The 24,034-nt window shown below is 38.2% G+C and overlaps 1 protein-coding gene across 4 annotated transcripts in view; it reads right to left on the bottom strand.

Moving 5' to 3' along the window:
- Frmpd4 (FERM and PDZ domain containing 4) overlaps nt 1-24,034 on the bottom strand; it is a 489,555-nt gene that overhangs the window by 170,583 nt on the left and 294,938 nt on the right. For 3 of the 4 annotated variants that reach the window (XM_013032132.1, XM_013032131.1, XM_013032133.1), the window contains one exon: nt 764-880. In XM_013032132.1, the coding sequence (XP_012887586.1) occupies nt 764-880 (117 nt within the window). Of the gene's footprint in view, nt 1-763; nt 881-24,034 lie in introns of those variants that run through there. The other variant, XM_013032130.1, reaches the window with a different exon arrangement.

Raw genomic sequence — 24,034 nt, 5'->3', positions numbered from 1 at the left:
CTTGTAGTGTTCCCTGCTAGCACCTGTACTTGCAATAATCAAAAGGTAGAAACAACTTAAATGTCCTTAAAGAGATAAATGAATAAAGAAATGTGTTGCATGTGTGTGTGTGTGTGTGTGTGTGTGTGTGTGTGTATTTATCCTTCAATTTTTTTAAAGGAGTACAATCCTGAACAATGCTTCAACATGGATAAACCTTGAAAATGTTGTGCAAAATGAAATAAGACAGGCAAAAAAGGGCAGATACTGTAGAATTACATTTGTATGAGATATGTGGAATAAGGAACCCATAAAAATTGAAAGTAATACAGACGTTACAAGAAGCTAGGAGGAAGGAAGATTTGATAGTTATTATTTAATGGATATAAAATTTCTAGTGATGAAAACGTTCTAGAAAACACTTTGTTGCCTTTTCTAGTTACAGATGATATAGTAGCATTCTCTACTATTTCTAGAAAACTTTCTAAATGATAATATTACATGTCAAACTTTAGTTATTAGACTCAGACAGCGATGCAACTGGTTTGGTGCTTAATAATGACAGACACTTTTTCTCTTGGCCATGCTACACATTGAGTGGTCACTCTAAGATGGAGCCTGCTCAAGAGCAAAGCAAAGCAATTTCACAAGATACAGAAAGTATAGGAGATTCAGCTGCTTGAGGAATGACCTTCAATTGTATATGAATCCTCACTTTTAGTAGGTTTATAATCAAAGTAGAATCCCATTAGCCAAGAATTTCATTATGCCCCTTTGTACTTACTTGATGAAGTAGTCTCGCCCATCTCGGTTTGTCATCATCTCCCATCCATAGGGTGGTACCTGGTTCAAGCCCCAGGTTCCTGAGGGAGGTGGCCAGCCTGACGACTTCGTCCTGTGGCTAGAAAAGAAAGAAACGCATCATCACACTTGACTTCTGAATATATCTTCTGAGACACTGCATCAGGGCGCAGTCATAGTTCTTAAAATCGTGAGCTGAATCTTCAACCAATTCAAAGCATAATTATAAGGAAGGTTTTAACACTAAGCATTGCCTGTGTGCTCTCTCATTTATTTTCCATAGAAATACACTTAAAGATCTTATAATAAGGAATCAACTCAACAAATAGGTCAGGGAGATTAAGTAACTTTCCTAAAGACAGATCAACCAATTTTGAATGAAAGTACTGCATATTTTCTGTCACGCTAGACATTGGATTCCAAAGACCAAAATAGCAAGTTTAGACTCATAATAATCATACTTCAGGCAAAGTCAATCATGAAACCTTACACAAATCTGTGATTTTAAGTTTCATCAGACAGCCATATATTCTCCTTTTACACTTACCAGTCTACAACTTATCAACAAGATGCAAAGATAGGTAACAGAATTCTCTTCAGAATGGTAACTCCTTTGTACAACTAAAGGATAATAATAAAATAACTTTTAAAAAAGAATTCTCTCCAAGTTTGTCTTTTCATAAGCAAGAGAAAAGGGTTAATAACTCATTTCCTCATGACAAGTAGGCATGACAAGCATCAGGACAGTCACACAGAAATTCGATGCCAGTTTCTGAAACATCACCAATCCTGGTTTTACCTTCTCAACCCAGAACCTGCAGAAATTTCACCTTTGTTTTTGAAAGGAAACAAGTGATATCCTTAGAATAAGTCAACAACATTTGACACTTGATCACGGAAAAATTACTCAGTGGGTAGGCTCTAAGATTGGTGACTTGAAACTGCAAAGAAGGACCATCAAAGCTGTCAGAGGGAAATAAATCAGTGATGACATTTTCATGGATTCACCATCAGTGTCTCAACAGCAATCCAAGAACCCTTGGCAATCAGAAAGGAGCGCCCCCTTTGGTAAGATGAATGTATAGCAAGTGCCTCTAGCCTAAGGTTCAGCCTAGCTAGTGAGTGGCAGGAGATGGATGGCAGTTGCCATCTGCCTCCTTGGTCAGGACTAGTTGTACCAGATGCAATTTATACAGCCTTTTACGGCATCTTTTGTGCAGGCTGTAACCCTGTCATGGTGGATATCTGAAGCAGGGCTCTTAACCATTCTATGAATTGGGGAAGATTTTAAGTCAGCAGGAGTATGGACAACTTCTGCTCCAACCCCTTTGTCCTCTCAGATGCAGCTGACCGCAGCTAGCACTTCTCACAAGAAGCAAAGCTGTTCCTTTTCAATTGTTCTCAGAGGAAGTATTTTGCATAATTTTAACCCTGCCTGTAGTCTTTTTCTTCTACTTCCTTTCAATTTTCTTTCCTTCTCTACAATGTGTGCAAATTTAATGTAGATCTGATAAATTTAGAATGTCACCATAGGACTATTTCTTGCCCATTGACTATTAGAAAAAAAAACAAAAACAAAAACCACGGCCACCACTTTTGTTCCTCTGGCTTACACAAAAGTCAGTAATAACAATTTGCTCTGGTGGTTTTTTTAAAAATGTGTAGCTTCCCTGCAGTGAGAGCAAGTATGAATTTGCTACCCTGAAGGACCACAAAAAAAAACAAATAAAAAACACCCCATACCACTTTTTCCATACTAGCAGGGGATGTATTTGGAATGCTTTCTAAGGTGGTACCAAGAAAACAAGCCCTTAGAGGTCTGAATACACTCTATTTTTTAAAATTAAAACTTTCCCCAAAGCAATACTACAGTTAGAAATGACATAAAGAATATTCTTGAGAATGGAAGGAAGTTTATGTACCGAATGTAATAATTTATTCTAGAGTCCTAAATTATGTACTATATTAGAATTAGGACTCGTTCATCAGAGGGGGCTAACTTGCTTAAGGGAAATAATGGCCTTTCCTTTTGCTTCCTTTTCATTTCTTGCTTTTTTTTCTCCTTGAAACTCTAATCACTAAAGGAAAGACAAAGGTTTCTTAATACAATCTGCATTATACTAACAAGCTGTCCAGGACAGTATGTTCAGGAAACAGCAAACAATAGTTGGTAAAAAATATTTTCAACTAAAGCCTCTCACCAAACACCAAATGAGCAAGAGGTAGTTGTGCCTCTAATTCTAGCTACTCCAGAAACTAAAGATCCAGAGGATCAGGTTTTAAAGTCAGTCGCCATCAAAAAGTAGTGCTGATGGCATGTTTCAAGTGGTAGATCACCTACTGAGCAAGCCATCTGAGAACACACAGCCCTGAGTTCAAGCCCCAGTACTGTCAAAACCAAACCGAACCCAACCCAAATGCACACACAAATGTCAAATAAAATGTTAGTGGAACATCCTAAAATACTAATTGAGTTCCTCGAAGCGAAGGGGCATCTGCATCTATGAATGAACTAATGAAATGATGAAGATCAGACATGATTACATGTTTGCCTATTCATGTATTGGTAGGACATATATAGGTCTGAAAGGCCTTAATAGAATTTTGCAAATGAAAAGTGTATGTAGAATAGAAAAAAAACCTATTAAGGTATCTATCCAGAAGATAGAAAACTCATCACTGAGAAAACTATGTAAAAAAGAGATTTATCTCCTATTTCTAAGCAGTGTAATGACTGAAAGTCCAGCCTAGACAAAAGCTAGCCTCATTGCTTTACTTAGGAAATGGTTTGGGGAATCTAATTTCCCAGTCTCACCTCAGTAAGCACATCAGTCTTTTCACTGTTTTGCAAATGCTCCCCATTATATCACTGCTGAAAACCACAACTTTCTCTGCTGCTTTTTCACCTGTTACAGGTGGCTCCTTTACAGAGCAGCAGGATAACTAAGCACGTAAGAGCAGGGTGCTTGACTGTATTGCTTCGGTGTCTTTCCTAATGTATAAATAACACTCAGTTCCTTTGGAGAGACCAGGCACTGTTAGGATGACATTGTGGAGAACTGACACTCTTCTCTGCAGAGCTCCTTACTTTTAGCCATTATGCCAAGACTGGGTCCCAGAGTGAGATGCATGCTATATTTTCCCCTGTCCTTTTCAGAAAGCATCCATTTTGAGTCACTGGAAAACCTTCCAGGGGCCAAGGCTATGAATGAGTTCTTATCTTCTTTGTTGAAGGTTTTTTTTTTAATTAGTTTCAAGATTCCTCTTGACCATCTCTGTGGAGTACAGAGGCTCTCCTAAATAGAACCCTAACAGTTCTGTTGTGCTTCCCTCATGTTGCTGAGAATGGTATGCAGGTTGGCCTCACCAAGATTATTTGCAAGGAGATCATCCAATCTAGTGTTGCCAGACTTAGTGACAATCAATACAAGCTAGTCAGTTGAATTAGAGTTTTCCATAGAAGTCACCTCTCACATAATATCTGGGCAATGCAGATGCTAATTTAAGTTTGACACCTACCATAATAGATTCAGACTGTCTCTAATTCATGACCTTGAGCAAATTACTTGACCCCTTTGTCCGCCTCAAGATCAGTGACTTTTTTGTAAAATGGTAATAACAGGTTTCACGTCTTTGGGAGAACATGAAACGAGTGTTTTGTGTACAGCTTAATATGATGGCTGGCATACAGTATAGTATGCACTATCTAAACTTTGCTAAGTGGGAATCTATTTATATGTGATAATATAGAGCCTTGTGTGGCCACACAAGCAAAAATGACTTTAATCCATCCCCTGAATAGAAATAAGGTAATAGGCCTAGTCATCTATTCCCTCTAGTCTGGCAAGAGCCAAGCAAAAAGTGACTGAACCAAGTCTTCACCCTTTCCCATAAAGTTAGACATTGATGGACTTATGTCCATTTTTGAAGTAGAAGAAAACATCAGCAAATGCTTACCAGCAACCAAAAATCTGTGATATTGGGTAAAGAGGGTCAGTGTCTACTTTTCTCAGACAAACTCTTGAAAATCCTTACAATGCTGATCTTCTGTGACTTCTATCTAAGATCATGGTGTGTGAACCACTTTCAAACACTTAGCTCAGCTTTAAAAATAGCGACCTACATTGTCAAGGCTATTTAAATCACTCCAGAAATTCCCACTGACTGACTGACTGAACTGGTTTGCAACTTTAAGACTCACTTACCTATTGTTTGCAACAGATTGAAAACATTGCAGATGAAAAAGACCTTCATATTTCATATGAAATGAGAGCAGCAATGAATGGTGTACCAAAGTTGCAGAAGACTTCTGTTCGGGCCATTGGTGAAAGCAATAAACAGTTTCTTCCTAGCTACCTGACCTTGGACCTCCTCCTCCTGCTCCTCCTCCTCCTCCTGCTCCTCTTCCTTCTCCTCCTTTTTCCTGTTCTCCTCTTCTTTTTTGCTTTTTTCCTCTTTTCTCCTCCTTTTTGGAGGTATTGGACTTTGGAACACAGGACCTCCCATTTCCTAGGCAAGCAGATCTACCACTTGAGCCACACCCCCAGTCTTTGCTTTATTTTTTTTTCAGATACCATATCATTCTCCCCAATCTCAGTCTGGCTTTACACTGTGATCCTCTTTTTTCTACCTCCCAATAGCAAGGATTATAGGCATAACCCCCCATACCTGGGTTTTGGACCACATCTGGATGGCCAATCATCCCTAGAAAAAGGCAAGATTATTAAAAAAAAAACAAACCCTGAAGGCTTCCATGGTGATCTGAGTTTCCTTAGAAACAAATCAAGATCAAAAAAGGAATAATGTAAGAGAGGACTATGAGGTTCTGAAGCTTGTGTCAGATTTAAATTCTGTCACATTTGTGACCCTGAGCAAATTACTCTAAGCTCTCTGTACCTTATTTCCATCACCTATACAGTCAAATTATTCTGAGTCAATTTTTCTAATTCAGAGGTAATTTCACCTCCACGGTACAGTTAGCAATATCCATTACACTTTCTGTAGTCAGATGTAGGGAGATGTATACTTCTTATGTCTAGTGAGTAGAGGCCATAGATACTGAACATCCAACTGTACACCTGCTAATCCCTTACCAAAAACAACAAGCCAGTCAAAATCACAACAATACCTCCTTGCCCCTCCCTCCCTTCTCTTCCTTTCCCCTTCTTCTTCTTCTCTCCTCCTTCCTCCTCTCCCCTCACCTTCTTTCCTTTCCTCCCTCCCCTCCCTTTTCCTTCCCTTCTTTCCTTTTCTTTCTCTCTCCTTTTTTTTTTTAAAGATAAGGTCTTGCTATGTAGCCCAACTGGTCTGAAACTCACAATCACCCTGCCACAGCCTCTCAAGTTCTGGGATTATGAGCAAACACCACCACATCTGGTTGGGAGACTGGATCTTTCAGCACATGTGGTGATTTATGTGCAGACTATTTTAGGAATAGAAATGTGCGGCGGAGGTGACAGTACACCAGAAACTCACCCTAGGCAAAACTCTTCCCAGAGCTACACTAATTAAAAGAATGTCCAAGACTGGCCTGTGAGGCTTACTACTCCAAGCTAGATAGCCCTTACACTGCCATAATTGTGACACCAACTTATAGGCTTCTTCATATACTTCATTATAATATTATAGAACTAGTAGCTAGAATGACACTATTCTTTGAGACTTTGTATTGAGAAGTGAATTATCATGTTCTTTTCAGATAAGAGGAAACCAAAGCTTTATCTGATCCGTTATTCATTCCTGACATTGAATGGCACTGTACAAATCTAACAAAATAAAACATGACCCAGAATTTGATCATTCTTATTTCTCTGGAATTACAAGGATTTTTGCACAGAATAACCCAAGGTTATCAGGTATGGCAAATGGTATTGCAAAATGAAAAGCATTTACTCATTTATTGTGCTGTAAATAGTGGTTAGGTTGCAATAGCAAAACTCGATAATATACCTCAAAGCATCTTCAAGTAGTATTTGGTATTCAAGGCATCATTTGGCACAAGGTAAAGGAATCAAAGACAGAGAAAGGGTCATAAGCAAGAAAGAAACTCCTGGATGAATTCAAAAAGTGCCAAGTTTTGGCAACAGCCATGCTCATTTTCTATCCAACTTGGTGTGCTCCACTGGTAGGAAAGCGGGGCCTTTGGTATGGCTCCAGGAATGCTTGTCCTGTAGTGTCTTGTGCCATGAGTCAGTAAGGATTGATCAGGCTTCTGGGATCCAGCCAATGGCAGGTGTATACACACACACACACACACACACACACACACACACACACACACACACACACAGAGCCTGAGTTAGGTTGCATTTTCTTCTCTCTTAAAACATCACTGTCTCCTTTAATTCAGGCATTTTGATTTCATACAAGAGGTAGAAGCTTTCCTTCTTATGACTGCTTATGAGTGGGCTTCAGTGAATGTTCATGTAAGGGAAGCCATGGCATTTGGATGAATAGAAAGTCAAAGCCATATAGACAGAATAAGTAGGTTCTAACCATTGCGCAGATGTTACTTCTGTGATGTTAAGGAGGACAACAGAGAAATAGTGAAAAGTAGGCAGATAATAACTACTTTAAATACGAATGCCAAGCCTTCAGGAAACAAACATTTCCAAATATAGTCATTATAAATTCATTTCAGTTAAGCAGAAATGTGTCATGAATCAGGAATTTAACTATGGTCAAATACCTATGCTATGCCTGGACTGGCTTACTGGCTTTGAACCATGATCTTCAGATCTCAACCCCCCCGAGGAGCTAGGATAACAGTTGTGAGCTACCCGTGCCTAGCCTGAAAATATATTTTACCACATGAATTTAAACACTTTTTTCTCATTCTTATTTTCATCTCTATTACATGATTTAGCATCCCATGCAATAAAACTAACTGAGATGAAAATCCATGAGTGTCAGCGCAAATCTTCCCCAGCTGGTTGAATTAGTTCCATTTCCTAATCAGGTTGGGGAATGAAATCTGGATTAACTGGTTCTCTTCCAAAATTATGTAACTACAAATGTAATCCTCATTTTGTGAACAATCCTTTGACAAACCCCAAATATCCTAAGATTCTCAGTCCATATGTTTGAGAGTTCTTAAACATCACACCCCGTAGCTACCATTCACATCAGATGCAGCCCTGCCTTAAGTAAGACTTTGATGTTCATGAAATGCATTTGTGTCTTAGTTCATTGAATTCTCCAACACTTTAAATCTGAAAATGAAATTATAATTTGTCTCCTGTTGTCGAGGAGACCAGAACAGCCAGTTTCTCATTGCTCAGAGAGCTAAATAAGGAAACAGTTGACAGAGCAAATCTTGAGCTGCATTTCTTACAATGTGGTTTATATTTCTTCGTTGAGTTTGTAGTTGTACCTCCCAAGTAAATATGTGCTGTCAAGTAGATATGCTTACACATATTTACTGCTCTGTAAGGGCAATGATTATGTCTTCCCATTTCTATTGCTATTATTCAGAGTAATGCCAAGTTCATAATTGATGTTCCCTTGTGAAGGAAATTAATAAATGAATTAAGGTATATGGTGGTACTGGTATAGAATCTCACTGTTCTGTCCTCTCCACCAATTTCTATTTGTACCTGTCAATATGTACTTTAAACATCGGAGAGAAACTTACAGATCCCATTATGTATCACCCTAAAGTTCTGAAGAATTAGCCGGGTACTGGTGGCTCACACCTATTATCTACTAGCTACTCTAGAGGCTGACATCTGAAGATCGCAGTTTGAAGTCAGCCTGTGCAAGAAAGTCCATGAGAGTCTTTTCTTCAATTAAGTACCAAAAAGCTGAAAGTAGAGCTGTGGATCAAGTGGTAGAGTGTCAGCCTTGACCAAGGGAAATAAAAAGCTCAGGCAGGGTCCAGGCCCTGAGTTCAAGCTTCAGGACTGGCACAAAAATATTCTGAAGAAAAGTCATTTTGTGGTGATATCAATCAAGATGTATTATGCTTATAAATTGACATGTTTGGTGGTATTCCCTTTGGACAACTTCTTAAAGATAATAAAGTATAATTTTTTTAAAAAGCTGAAAAAATAAAGTTGCTCTCACATCATCTGGGAATAGGAAGAATATAGTTGTCATTTAATACCACATGATCACATCTAATGTACTTAATATTGACATAATGTCTAATGTCTAATCAACATCCAAACTTCTCTAATTACTCTAATAGTCTTTGTTTAGTTCTTGTTTGACCCAGTATCCAATCAAGCTTTATCCTTTGTACTTACATTTCCTGTCTCTTTATTCAACAATGTTTTAAAGATGCATAGCTGTTACAAATGTACAATTTTAGAAAAGATGATGCAGTCCTTTCCTCCCAATCTCAGTGATATGTAACACCTAATGATTGGAAGGCATAGTCTGAATTGATTCAAACACAGTTCCTAGAGTTCACATAGTACTTGTCAATGGCAGTTGTCCAATAACTACTGTTAACTGAGCTAATATATAGATTATTAGAATTGTAGGTAGAAAGAATGTGGAAGAATCCTTTCTCCAAAGACTCCTCCTAGTATAGTTTAGAGAGGATAGTTCAAGATGGACACACACATTGCCAGTGAATTAGAAAACAGGACAGAAAGAATCCTATAGCTTTTAATGAAGAAAAAAGTCAGTCAGAAATCAGAGGAACTCCCCCCCATCCCTTTCACTTCCTGGCATTTAGAGGGAGAGAATGGAAGAGACAAGAAGAAACAGCTACACAATAGATACCTAGGGAAGGGTTTAAAACATTATTGAAAACCACATAAAATTATTATTATTGTTATTGTTATTATTTTGTTAGATATGGGACTTGAACTTAGAGCTTAAGCTATATTTTCTCAAGGCTAGTGTTCAACCATTTTGAGCCAGAGCACCACTATTGGTTTTCTGATGGTTAATTGGAGATAAGAGTCTCACAGACTTTTCTCTCCACTCTGGTTTTGAACCATGATCCTCAGATCCCAGCCTCCTGAGTAGCTAGGATTTTAGGCATGAGCCACCAGCATGTTTCAGCAGAAATTATTTTTAAAAGAAGTAGGATAAAGGAGGGAGGATAACAAAAAGTAATCCTAAATTTGTACGATTAACATATGCTAATTAAAAATAACATTCTATCCCAGCCAGAAATCCTCTCATAGATATCTTGGTGCATAATAGCCCAAAGCATGGGCATGGTTGGCTGTTATATTTGTTGGTGTCACACATAAATCTATCCCTTTTATCATTCCTTCTTTAAGAAAAGATCTAAAGTGAGAAATAAATGAAAAGGAAGTTTGGTTTTGCTGATCACTATAGGGAAGATTAGCCAATTTGAATTAGGAAAGATTTGGAATAAAAACACAGGTATTATAGGGACCCTTCTGGATAATTAATCAGTCTTCATTGAGCAGCAATTTTAAGTCACAGTTCTGTTGACCAGTACTGTGTATGATACCGCAACCCTTATTGGAACCCCATACACTCCTCCATTTGTGAGCTTCAATGGCATCTGCGAGTTCCTTCTCTCTTGTCTAAGCACCAAATGTCCTCATGTCACTCATTCACTCAATCATCCAAAACCTCTTGTTGAGGACTTTCAGACCACTCATTAGCCAGGACTAGAGCTGTACAAGCAGACTGAGTGCTTGCTTCCACAGAACTCAGACATTGTAGACAAAGGAAAGGATTAAGGTTCACCCAACCTAGACATTGTCCTGGTTGTTTCCCACAAGCTGAACTTGGCCAAAACTTCTGAGCTCAAGGAGTCCCGTGGAGTAGACATCAGAGACAGGAAAACTTTTCATTTATCGAATTAGCCCATATAGATGGATTTTAACCAATCTTAACCATTTCATGCATTTTCTTCTTTCATTTAAGGCTTGGAGTTTTGCACTGAGCTGCAGTATGGAGCTTGAATAGGTTCTCAGGATCCACCAAATATACTGTGTCATAGCAATTGACAGTCATTACAGGATTAATGAAACACAGCATTGGTTGAACATGCCAAAATGACTAATCTAATTTCCAGCTATGTTGTTAAAACACTTTCACAGTCATCATTTTGAGAGAAAGCATTTATCTTCACATTTCACTTATTTATAGATGAGTCATAACCTAATATCGCTACTCACCCAATTTAATCAAAAGCAATTCAGTCAGTATTGCTGAACATGTATATGAAAATTCCAACATTTTCTACTATTTATTGTGAAAATCTGATTTTCATGGCATTAGGAATATATATTTAGAATTTACTGCTTAACACATAAACTATTTGTCTATTTACTTGTCTAGACTATAGTTCACTTAATCTTTCTGAACTTGCTTAATGACTTTTAGAATTCTAAGTTTAAAATGTATTTATTGAGAGCTATTATAACACACATCTGTAACGCCAGCCCTTGAGAAGCTGAGACAGTATACTCAAAAGTGCTATGCTGGTCTGTGCTACAGGATGAGACCTTGCCTCAAAAGTCATGTATTGAGAGGGAAAATGGATAGCATGAGGGGGGAGGTGACATGGATCGTAATGTAAAAGTCTTTTACAATGTCAAGAAATTATTAAAAATTAAAAAAGAAATATACCCTTTACTTGACTTATGTAACAGCAACACCTCTGTACATCTCCTTTATAGTAACAATAAATAATTTTAAAAATGAAAATGAAAAACCAGTGAAACCATGATGATATCAGGTTGTTCAAATCCTCAAAAAATAAAATACAATGAAGTTGAGTGATTTTTTTAAAGTAGTGTATTAGTATATTTAATCAATATGTCTTTCAATCCACTAAGCTTTATTCTCAATCAGGCAACAAACAGGAATAAATGAGAAGGCATCATTTAACAAGAAGAAAATGCAGAGAGACAGACAGAGACAGCTCAGAGGGAGAGAGAGGGAGAGAGAGGAATTGATATAACTGTGTATATGTTTTATGAATTAAAATATAAAAAACGATGGAAAAAAAGACTGACCTGGAAGTAGGAGGCTAAGTCCTAAGCCTAGCGTTTATAGCAAGGACCAGTAAACTTCACTTGTCTTTGACAATTTTCAAATGTGATGTTTAAAAATGTTTTTGCAACCAAGGGGTCTTATGGAGACAGTAAATACTTTCAGATTTGCAGGCAAAACTGCAACTACTCAACTCTACCATCATATCAAAAGTAGTGCCAGATAACATGAAAACTACCATAGTTCTCTCCAACAAAACTTTATTAAAAAAAGTCTATGCTTGACCTTCAAGGCATAGTTTGTTGACATCTGATTTATAGTCTCACCTGGGAAAAGTCATTTATAGTTTTGCTCTTCGATTTTCTTACTCATAGAATACAGGTGCTAGACTACATATTTTTTTCCCAGAAGTTGGGACTGAACTCAAGACTATGAATTTGAATGTCCCTTTAAGCTCAAAAGTGTCCACCTTCATCATTTAAACAAGTCTTTCTGAAATTTCATTATCTTTAACAGGATTGGAAGAGACTTGGATATACAAATTCTCCAAACTGTCTTCCCATCAGAAGTAACAGTTCACCATTCAGGGAAAATGAATAAGAATCCTGTTTACCATAGCATTTTATCCAAAGATAGAACACTATAGTAAAGCTGGTCATCTACCTGAATATGTACAGGGAGTTTTAGATCTCTGAACTATCAATCTTCTCTTATAAAATAGAGTCATTACTTAGACGAATTGTGCTTTAAATACACAATACACAAGTGGTTCCAAACCACGATAGAAAAAAAAAAACCCTGTAGTGGCTGTTTCCCAAAATTCAAATCAAGTTTCTTTGAGACCTACAGAAATTGACTCAAAGGTTCTCAAATGTGATATTACAGGTGGTTTTACTATTCAGGGGTGTGATAGCCAGCAATATCCCTCAATTGCTCAATTGGAATCATTGCATTATACTAAATTACCAACGGCTGCTGATTTTCTAGCATGCAAACACGTGAGCACGCACATGCACGTGCACACACACACATATATATTTTGTCAGTCATGGGGCTTGAACTCTGGGCCTGAGCACGGTCCCTGAGTTCTTCAACTCAAGACCAGCGCTCTACCACTTGAGCCACAGAGCCACGTCAGTCTTTTTCTGCTTATGTGGTGCTGAGGATTCAAACCCAGGGCCTCATGCATGCAAGGCAAGCACTCTACCACTGAGACACCTTCCAGCCCACATATATATTTTTATAGCGTATACACACACACACACATATCTGTATATGTATATATATATATATCTGTATATATATCTCTATCTATCTATCTATCAATCTATCGATCTATCTATCTAACCCCAAACATGCTCAGTCTGGCTTGCTATGTCAATGTCTGTGAGAAGATGCTTTCTTTACCACTGATCCTAAAGAAAAGGTATTTAATGCAAAGCTGCTCATGTACTTAACAAGGAGCGACAGAGGGTTACAGCATACATAGCTTTCTCAAATATGTTAGTGTTAAATGTGTTGGTCTGGGTCCTCTTTTCAGAGTTTTTAAATTGGTGATATTTTGACAGATTATATACAACTTAAACCAAATGTATAAACCTAGGGTGCTCGATTGTTATCTAATTCTAGAAAGACTTCTGATGGCTTTTCATTAGAATTAATGCAGACATGTATTCTTTTGCTTCTGTTCTGTACATAAAGGACAGTTGTTCTCCCTATGACAACCCTAAATTCTTTTTAAAATTTTTTTCTTTTTTCTTTTTATTTCTTTTATTTTTTTGCTTATGTGGTACTGGGGAATCATACCCAGGGCTTCACGCATGCTAGGCAAGTATTCTACCACTAAACCACATTCCCAGCCCCCAACTCTGAATTCTTCATGCAGTTTCATGGCCTCTCAGAACTTCCTGTAAACTATTAATATGTGGAACAAATGTGTACTTGATATTAAGTACAGAAATTAAAATGATTATTTAATGCTATAAGTATAAATATGAAAGAGAAATATATTATTTTACTAAATGTCTAACCTTTGCATATTCCCTAGGTCATTAATGTATAAAAATACAGAATATAAAGAGTTTTATAGGAAATAAAAATATATGCATCCTAAAATAAATATCACTTGGGGTATTTTTTCTTTCTGTCTCTTGTCTATACATGTCTTTCTCTTCCTCTGTCACTCTCTCTGCGTATCTCCTTCACTATCTGTCTGTTTCCGTTTGTCTGCCAGTCCTTCTGTTTCTAAACAACTGAGAAGATTATAAGGAGGAAAGATATTCTAAGGGTATATGTGAACTTTCCAGTAGGAATGGAAGCCACTATGAAAGTACTTCCAACCCCAAATCACCCTCTTATCTATATTCATGTTATACATTTGAAAGCTCTTTCATTTAGCACCATTTTATGAGTACAACTATGACAGATACAGATGTCAAGCCTTTACCCTCAAAGAATGGACAATCTACAACTAAACAGAGACAAGATAATATTGAATGTTGGCTGAAAATATGTTTTATGCTCTAATGCTGCATATTTTTGGGAAAAAATTGAATTATGGTTAGAAAATCTTTTTTTTTTTTCAGTCATGGGGCCTGAACTCTGGGCCTGGGCGCTGTCCCTCAGCTCTTCAGCTCAAGGCTAGAGTTCTACTACTTGAGCCACAGTGCCACTTCAAGTCCTGAGGACTTGAGCCCAGGGCCTCATGCATGCAAGGCAAGCAGTCTACCACAGAGCCACCTTTCCAGACCCAGGTTAGAAAAATCTTGAAGAACTATAGTTCACCTGAAACTCTGGAGGTAGGAAAGAAGGTCTACACTTAAAAGAAAATAAGTTCCATAGTTACAATCTGGTGTTACATGTATATAACAATTTTGATGACAGCTACATTTATCATGAAAATTATAATAAAAATTATGCAAGATAAATGGTGCTGTTCGTAATAATATTAGAGTTTCTTAATTTTCATACATCTTTCCAAAGTTCCATTTGGGGCCAATTCTAATTTTTATTGCATCTGCTTTAAATATAGGCATATTATCACTGCTCCCAGAAAAATATCCAGAATGTCCTTGTCCTCGCTCAGGTAATAGCAACAAGTAAGCTTTAGCAACTTTTTAATGTGTAAACATGATCATTTTGTAAATCATAGCAAAAAACACTTGCATTTTTGCAAGATATGTCATATACACAAAATGAGCTGAAAACATTGGAATGCAATACACTTTCAATGTTTGTACATCATGGAATAATTACTTCCCTAGCAAGGAAGACATTTACTTACAAAATGAGTAGACTTACAAATTGTGGGGAAAGAATTCTGTTGTAAATCGATGGGACACGCTAAGGTTTTATTAGACACTTTCTAAAAATATCTTCCTCCAACTGACAATAATAATACACCTGCAACTGAGAATTTTTCCAGGAAAGAAATTTTAGCAACCAGTGGATATATTTATTAGAAAAGTCCATAAAAGCTTCCAGAATGAAAAGTGCCCCTTACATAATGGCTTCTCCACTCAGTCTGGGTCTCAACCACCTTAGTATTGTCAACATTTAGATTCTGATTGAGCAGGCACTGAGCGAGGCTCAAGAATTCATTTCTCATAAGATGCTAGTTCAAGTAGCATGCCTTGAATAATAAGCTTAAACATGATCTTGAGACAAGAGGTAAACCATGGCTGCTGATTTCAGCTTCAGGCTCCCTCATGGGTGGCAGGTATCCATCGGGCTAGTGAGGTTTTACCTAGCAGGGATACTCCAAGAGAAAAGCCAATACCCTCTCCTTCTACGGTATTGACCTTCAGGCACCTAAGTCTAGACGAAAAATCTATGAAAACTTGTTTGAACAGGGTAAGAAGACAACACCACGTATGTCTCCTGTACAATACTGGCACCTCACATCCATGGTACTCTCCACTTCTGACATATAAACATCATGACTACCCTCTAAATGCATTCTAATTCATTTCCTTCCAATATTAACAGAGTGCCTCTGTTATGATCTAGAATCAAAGGGCTCCTTTCTTTGAGAAGAATCTTAGGTTAAGTGTCTACTTATTTTATTTTTAATTTAATTTTATTGTCAAGGTGATTACAGAGGGGTTACAATTACATATGTAAGGTTATGAGTACATTTCTTGTCAAACATTATTACTCTCTCCCTTTCATTCTCCCACTTTCCCTCCCCCCAACTCCCCTCCCCACAAGTTGTAAAGTTCATTTCTCACATATTGTCTTGTGAGTATTGTTATTGCATTGGTTCATCCTTTGTCTCACCATTTTGTTGTTCCCCTTTCTTTCCCCAAATCAGATAAACACACAATTGGTTAGCATGCAGTACTTGTAAGTGTCTATTTTGGAAGTTCTATCAGTACTCACAACTCCAAAAGCAGCGCACAGTATTTGGTGTGTTCTTGATCTTTGATTGTAGTTTAAGTTCTTTGGAAAAACAGATTGAAAGCTCTACAAATCTCCCCTTGAAGCCCTTGCTCAACTCTTCTTCAAAAGAGTGAACTGAGTACATATTGTACCTTAGACTTCTAAACTGTAAGAACACAAAGTGACCATTTAGCCCTAGTAGTTTAGGGCCAAGTGACCTGAGGACAGAATGCTGTTACACATAAAATAAATTGACAGGCTGGGCACCAGTGGCTCACACCTGTCATCCTAGCTACTCAGGAGGCTGAGATCTGAGGATCATGATTCAAAGCCAGCCAGGGCAGGAAAGTCTGTGAGACTCTTTATCTTCAATTAACCACCAGAAAACTGGAAGTGGTGCTGTAGGTCAAGTGGTAGACCACTTGCCTTGAGCTGAAGAGCTCAGGGAGAGCACCCAGGACAAGAGTTCAAGCCCCATGACTGACAAAATAAAATAAAATAAATTGACAACATCCAACTGAATTGAACATAGGTATCCCTACCAAATTATGACAATGTATTAGGAACCTTTTTTTCCTCCCTCTCTCATAATGGGCTAACTCTCACATCCAGTGATGGCATCGCATCCCTCTGTATGCCACATCCGGGATCAGCATGATATAGCCTGTGGGCATGGCTCACTGCCTGATATTTATAAATAGAGTTTTAGCTGGGCACTGGTGGCTCATGCGAGTCATTCTAGCTACCCAAGAGGCTAAGATCTGAGGATCACAGTTTAAAGTCAGCCCAGGCTGTAAAGTCCATGAGACTCTTATCTCTATTCAACCACTAAAATGCCAGAAGAGGAGCTGTAGCTCAAGTGGCAGACCATCAGCCTTGAGCACAGGGACAGCATGTAAGCCCTGAGTTTAAGACCCAGGACTGGCACAAAAGAATTGGAACACAACCATGTCTATGTATTTAAGTATTGTCTGGGTGGTTTCACATGGAGTTTGTGCCGTGTGACAGAGGACATAGGGCTTGCAAAGCCTAAAATATTTCCATCTAGAATTTTGTGGAAAATGTTTGCCTAACACAAACAAGGTGCTCTAATGCAACAAATACCTGCCTCACTTCACTTCTAGTGTATTATATACCTCAACCAGGTGTAGGTAGGTAGATAGGTAGGTAGGTAGGTAGGTAGATAGGTAGGTAGGTAGGTAGACAGGTAGGCTGGTAGATGACAGATTGATGGATCCCTCCAGTGACATGCAGTTTTACCACTCCACATATTGTCATTTGTTTTATAGTGTCAATAAGTAACTTGGGTTCTCTTATGAGGTCCCAACCCTCCTTACCCAGCTGTGCATCATCAGCATAGTGATTTTCCTAAACATGGAGACCAGCGTATAGAGTTGAACCAAACTGAAGTCTGCAGTTTTTCTAGGGCAATACTGAAGCCATGCTATTTGGGACAGTGAAATTTCTGAAAGCCATAAGCAAACATCTGATTATACCTGTAACTAAATTAGTGGAAACCAAATGGTCCTTTTGGCAACAAAACAAGAGTGGCTGTTATGGGCATTTGGTTTGACAGGGATTTTACAAGAGGCTTCACAATGATTTGAGCCCATAAAGTACTTGATATTAGAACTACAGATCCTTAGTGAATCTTTACTTTCAAGCCCAGTAGAGACACAGGGCCACCTCATTCATCTGGCATTTTATCATCTTAGCTGGGCTCCAAGGATCCAGCAGGAAAAAAGAAACAGTAATTGCATTCTGTAAGCAATTAACATTTTTCTCTTTTTAAACATTTTCCCCTTTATAGGCATCAGTTTTGAAGAATGGAAGAAAAATATAAACTTTCTGTCATCACCTCTGGAAAGGAGGCTAAATGGGATTCTTTCCTAATTATGTTCACCTGTTATATGTGTTAATTCTCTGTATTCCATTCATTTCTATCATTTTGCCAGCACCACAAATCAGGTACCTTGTAATTGTGTTTCATAAGCCAATATAAGTTCTAATACTGGCTAGGAAAGATGACAGATTCAAACGTGTTCCGAAGATGCTAGTGTCTTTGGGGGTCCTTTAAAATAAATTTATTTGAAGTCAATACTTGGAGATAAAATATTTTCTTTCTTTTTTCTAACCCTACTAAAATATACAACAAGTCTGAGTGTTCATCTATCCATATTCTCTAGTAGAATCTTATATATAAACTTACAAGAGGCTTTAATAACTGGGATAAAAGGCTAATATTTACGAGGCTTAATTGACTTAGTGATGGACCACAGAATCAGAGGCTAAAAATTATGCATTTTGGGGGAGATGTATAATTTTAAGTAACAGCCTAAAATTCATAAAATTCCCCTGAGCCACACAAAATGGACCTTGATTTCATAAAAGGTCCGAATATAAGTATTCAAATAAAAGGTCTGCATCCTAAATCTAAATGCCATTCTAGCATAACAGGAAGTCCTACTTTGTTTGTAGAAGATAATGAGCTGTGAATGATACAAAATTGATGTTCATAAACTTTTGATGATTCCAATAATTAACTTCTTCCTTGTGTGTATTCTTTTGTATAACCTCGACATCCTGCTGTGTAAATGGCATAAGCGATTTAGCCTTAAAAAAGCCAATTAAACTCTCATCTCCTTTTTGAAGCTTCTGTGCTTCAGTGCAATCCACTTTGAGGTGGGCACTGTTATAACTCACACCAGCGTGTGCCTCCACGTGGGTAAAATCAATAGGTTTAAAACTAAACTCAAGTCCAGGATTTCAAACTTGTGTGTTTCTTCCTAACTTCCCTATGCCTCTAAATGGCTGCTGCATAGCCAAAGAGAGCCTATGCAGAATGTGATGCTTTTTGTGGAAGAACATGCCATTGATGATTTGAACTTGCTAGGCCTTCAAGCATAGACAACTTCCAAAATGCTTCCATATTCATTGCTTAACCTGACCAATTTCTCTTCCTCTTGTCTTTAGTGTTCATTCTATAAGGATCTTCGAATAATCTTGCTCTGTTCAATAAGCTAGTCAGCCACCATATATAGTTATTGAACACTGAAATAGACTTAAGATATGCTTTAAGTGTGACATATACACACCATTTTGAAGGCTAAGTAGGGGGAAAATACAAAATGTCCCATTAATAATGTTTGTAAACATTACAGTTGAAATGAAAATATTTGAGGCTAAGCAAACTATCTAAAGCTGCTAGGTGCCAGTGGCTCACATGTGTAACTCTAGCTACTCAGAAGGCTGAGATCTGAGGATCACAGTTCAAAGCCAGCTCAAGCAGGAATGTTTATGAGACCAGAAAAAAGCTGAAAGTGGAGCAGTAGTTCAAGTTGTAGGTCACTAGCCTTGCGCACAAAAGCTCAGGGACAGTGCCCAGGCCCTGAGCTCAAACTCCAGGACTGGCTCTATATATATGTATTAAAGTTACATTCCACTATGTTTTTTTTTTACTTTTTAAATATGAATACTAGTGGCACATACTTGCAGTTCTAGAACTTACGCTACTGAGGCAGGAGGACAAGGAGTTTAAGACCAGCCTGGGCTATGTAAAAAGACTGTCTCATAAAGTGACAACAGAAAATTAAAAAACAACAACAACAACATGTGGCTGTCATTATAATTTCAATGGATGTATGCTACTCTATAACCTTGGGACAAAGATAGGAGATCCTCCCAGAGATTTCTTTGAAACTGCCATTCTTTTCTGCTTAATTTGTCTTGTGACTTCTGCATGTGTTCTGAGCTTTGTTAGCCACCTGACACAGTGAATCTGATAGGGACTTCAGGATAACACGAATAATGAGAGTACAGTAGGCAGCTATATATGTCAGCTAAAAAAAAAGTTCAGAATTCACCAAGTGCTAAGAGTATTTAGTAAAAAGTAATCCATATGAGATGCCTTTGTTCTCAGGCCATATTTATTTTATCAACTTAAAAATAATCTGAACGAGTATAGGGGTTGACATTTGCACACTGACAATCTTCTGCTGACGTGGCCTCCTGAAATCATTAAGGCCATTTGCCTTATTCGTAGAGAAGATGCCAGCCATCAATCATGACTCACAAGACAGCCTGCTCCAGGCCAATCTCATCTTATTGAAAAGGTAGAATGAGGTGAGAGTTGCTTTATCTGGAGCAAAGGTGAATGAGTTGAAAACTAAGGGGCATTGTTCCCTAAAGCACAATAAGTTTCTTTAGTAAAGTCTATAAAAGCCATAATAACTATATGTATTCCATGTATATTTCTCTTAGTGAAATCTGATATCTTAGATTAAGAAACATTTCTTTTGAGAGACAGAAGAGTCAAAATGCAAAAATCTATTGGAAATTTTGCTTTTTCTTTTTTCATTTCCTCCTCTTCCTCCTCCTCCTCGTCCTCGTCCTCCTCCTCCTCCTCCTCTTCTTCTTGTTCTTTTCTACTTCTTACCTTCACTTTCCTCTTCCTCCTCCTCCTCTTCCTCTTCATTTTCTTCTCTGCCTCCTATTCTTTCTCCTCTTACTTCTTTCTCTCCCATCTTCTTTCCTGTCTCCTATGTTCTCCCTTCTCTCCTTCCCTTTTCTCTTCTGTCTTCTCTCTTCCCTATTCCCATTGTAACCTGAAACTACACTGGAGCTTTTCTAATGACTCTTGGAGAACTTAACATCGTAACTCTCCAATGTTTTTGTTATGTTTTCCTTTTGCCCCACCACCCAACTTCTGCTGGGACTTTGGCTATGAGTCCTTGAACCCAGCCACTATTTATATAATTGTTCTAATTTCTTTCTTGCAATTACTTTTTCCCATTTTTTTAAAGTCTTGCCCTTCATTCTATTTCTTTTTCATCTCTCACACTAGGAAAATTTCTCTTTCTGGCAGGTTTCTCTTGTTCTTTTTTGGCAGTATTTCACAGAGGCACAAATAGTCATAATGATCAAAATGTTCACTGGCAGAGGGGCCTTACCCAAGGAGAAGAAACTGCTCCTCAGACATGATCTCATCAGTTTCTCCTCCACTCTACAAAGGAAGGACCCATCTCCCAGGACTGACAGCTGTGGGTGAAAACAACTGCACTCTAAACCTCCAAGGAAAGAACTGGGAAGAGTCATTCCCCACCACAAATATAGCTGCTTGACTTCCTTCTGGGCCTCATTTTTAATTGTTATCTTACATAAAAGAAAGATTCTTATTTCTCCCTAAAAATATAGCTTTAAAGTTGCTACTGTCTCCAGCTGAAGAGGCATGGAGGAAAAAACCCAAATTTGGTTTGTGTTCTATTTCTAGTTGTAGCCTTGGCTTTATATGCTTTCTTGGGTTCTGTGCAGAGCTCTGCTACTGTTTGTTATTTTCTACTATGTATTGGTCTTATTCAGATGGTATATGAGAGTTTTCTAACCAAAAAAGTTCCAGGACATTTTTATCTCTTCATACCAATTGAGATAGGTAAAGCCAACTGATACTCAAAAATATCACCACATGGTCACATACTGACCATTTGAATCCAGTGTCTAAATTAGTATTTGTAAGCTAGGTCTTCAGGCTTTTCCATTTATACTTTAAAACTTCTGACAGACTTTTATAACAACAATCACATTCAGTAATCCAAATAACCCTCTAAGGTTATTATTTCAACTATCTTTCACAAAATAAGAAAACTGCTAGACCACTTCCCAGAGTAATACATTGACTTAACAGGATGGAGCCTGTATTCCAATCTTGACTTGACTAATTCCAGTTGTGGTTCTGTACTTGCTTTTGTTTACACTATTTCTCAACATGCTAAGGGAAAGAAACAACAGAGATTCCTTTTCTACCTTTACTTTCACATCTGTTGGGTTTGTCAAGGCCTGTACTTCTTTAAGAGAACTTGACCTTGGAATGCTCCATTCATGGGCCTACTTCAGAAATCTCCTTCTACTTGTAAGAAGAAAGTGCTTGCCAAGTGTTTGACATATAATAGACATCATCTGCTATGGGTTTCTAAGAGGCATAATGGACATGCCAACATATTTCTTCTGAGCCAGATGTTGTCAAGGACACAGTGGAAGCTCAGCGCCTGCAGACACCTTCTCATGTTACTTGTCCCTCCCTTGCCACACACTAGAAGTTGCTTCAATTTAGAGGTAGGGACTAGGCTATGTCAGAATTCCACATGGGATATAAATTTGTAGGTTTTTACATCTCTGCTTCAAGACTGGGGGAAAATGATGCAAGTTCTCCAAGATCATTTTTGATTCTTTTAATCTAGAAACAAATGTTCTACCAAGAACTTTTTGTGGTGAGCTCATCAAATGATCATAATGTTCAATAGGTCTATATATTCATTGTATTCATTACAAAATGTCACTCATATGTAATTAGAATGCCATATTTATCAACATCTGACTTCAATGCCAACTCATTTGTTGCCAATTATGACTTATTCTTCTTAATAGTTGCATTGTCTAACACATAGTCCCTGAACTCAAGGCACTTCCAATATTCATTCCCTGTATTTATAGCCAATGAAGCTACTGAAGACAACAGCTGAAAAAAACTGGTGTGTGCCTGGTAGCTCTTCTCATATTCCCAACACGGCCAGCCTTTCAAACCAGTAAGGAATAAAACTTCAGTGTCAGCCGGGAGCTAGTGGCTCATACCTGTAATCCTAGCTACTCAGGAGGCTGAGCTCTGAGGATTGTAGTTCAAAGCCAGCCCAGACAGGAAAGTCTGTGAGACTCTTACCTCCAATTAACCATCAGAAAACCAGAAGTGGGGCAGTGGCTCAAGTGGTAGAGTGCTGGCCTTGAGCTAAAGAGCTCAGACCAGTGTCCAGGCCCAGAGTTTCAATCCCATGACTGACAAAAAAAACTCCAAACTAAAACATAACTTCAGTGTCTTAAAATTATATGAGTGGATACCCCAGAATATGTTCATCTGTGTATACATTTACTGCTTTACCAGAGTTCTTGATCTCTGTGCTGGCCCCCAGACATATTTTCCTTGAAAGGAGTCTTTATTTTGGAGCCCTTATAAGATATTAGAGTTATGTTCCTGTGTGTGTGTGTGTGTGTGTGTGTGTGTGTGTGTGTGTGTGTGTGTGTGTTGATATCTATAAGAATTTTGATTTACTGGGTTCCTTCCAGGGAGTGTAGTCTTACCAGGGTTATCATCAGCCTACTCTGCCATCAAAAGATAAGAGATGGCAAATAGATTTCATGAGACAGCAATGATTGTCAGGATTCATCATGGTGAACCTGGACTTTGTGGGCAGCTTAACTTGGAAGTTTATTGAGAGCTAGTGACAATCATTTTTGATATGGAAGACTATAATATATGGAGCTTGGCTTTTCAGTGGAAAAATTTCTTATATCTCTCTGTTTCAGAGTGCAAATTGTGCTTGACAGCATTGACAGAGCAACAGTGCAGGTTGAGAAGTCTTGAGCAAGAGAGAGGGTGCTAAAGAATGGATGGCTGCGGATTGGGAATCAGGAAGAGATGATGTTGAGTAGGGGATGTCTTTGGAATGTTATTAAACTCCGGTTTCCTGTTACAGAGGGAAAACTGCATTCCTCCTTCAGATGTGGCTGACTTCCATGAAAATACGGATGCCAACTCAGATATCTGAGTTTAGTGGAACTCTGGTTTAGTGGCCATAGTCAGTGAGTCCTCAGCCATGCTTCTTGCCAGTTACACATGAAGATGAACATGGGATTCTCTGCCACCAAGGTACAACAGCAAATGTCACAAATTTGTCATCCTCAAATCTCAGGATAGCCTGGTCTAAATACTAGCACAAAGAAGCATGCTCGCACTTGTGCTTCTGGCCTTGCTTACATTTTCTTCTCTGCCTTAGCAACTGCCACATCAGCATAGCCTTGGCCCTGATTGTTCCCACCCAGGTGTATCACTCCTCCTTTGCTAAGCCTTTTCTAATTTGTCCCTGATATCCAGTCACCTTAGCTCCTAATAGAATTT

Source organism: Dipodomys ordii, unplaced genomic scaffold (assembly GCF_000151885.1).
Source record: "Dipodomys ordii isolate 6190 unplaced genomic scaffold, Dord_2.0 Scaffold150, whole genome shotgun sequence".
Classification (NCBI taxonomy): Eukaryota; Metazoa; Chordata; class Mammalia; order Rodentia; family Heteromyidae; genus Dipodomys; species Dipodomys ordii.
The sequence above is the reverse complement of the archived record's forward strand: the minus strand, read 5'-3'. Positions and strand labels throughout refer to the sequence as shown.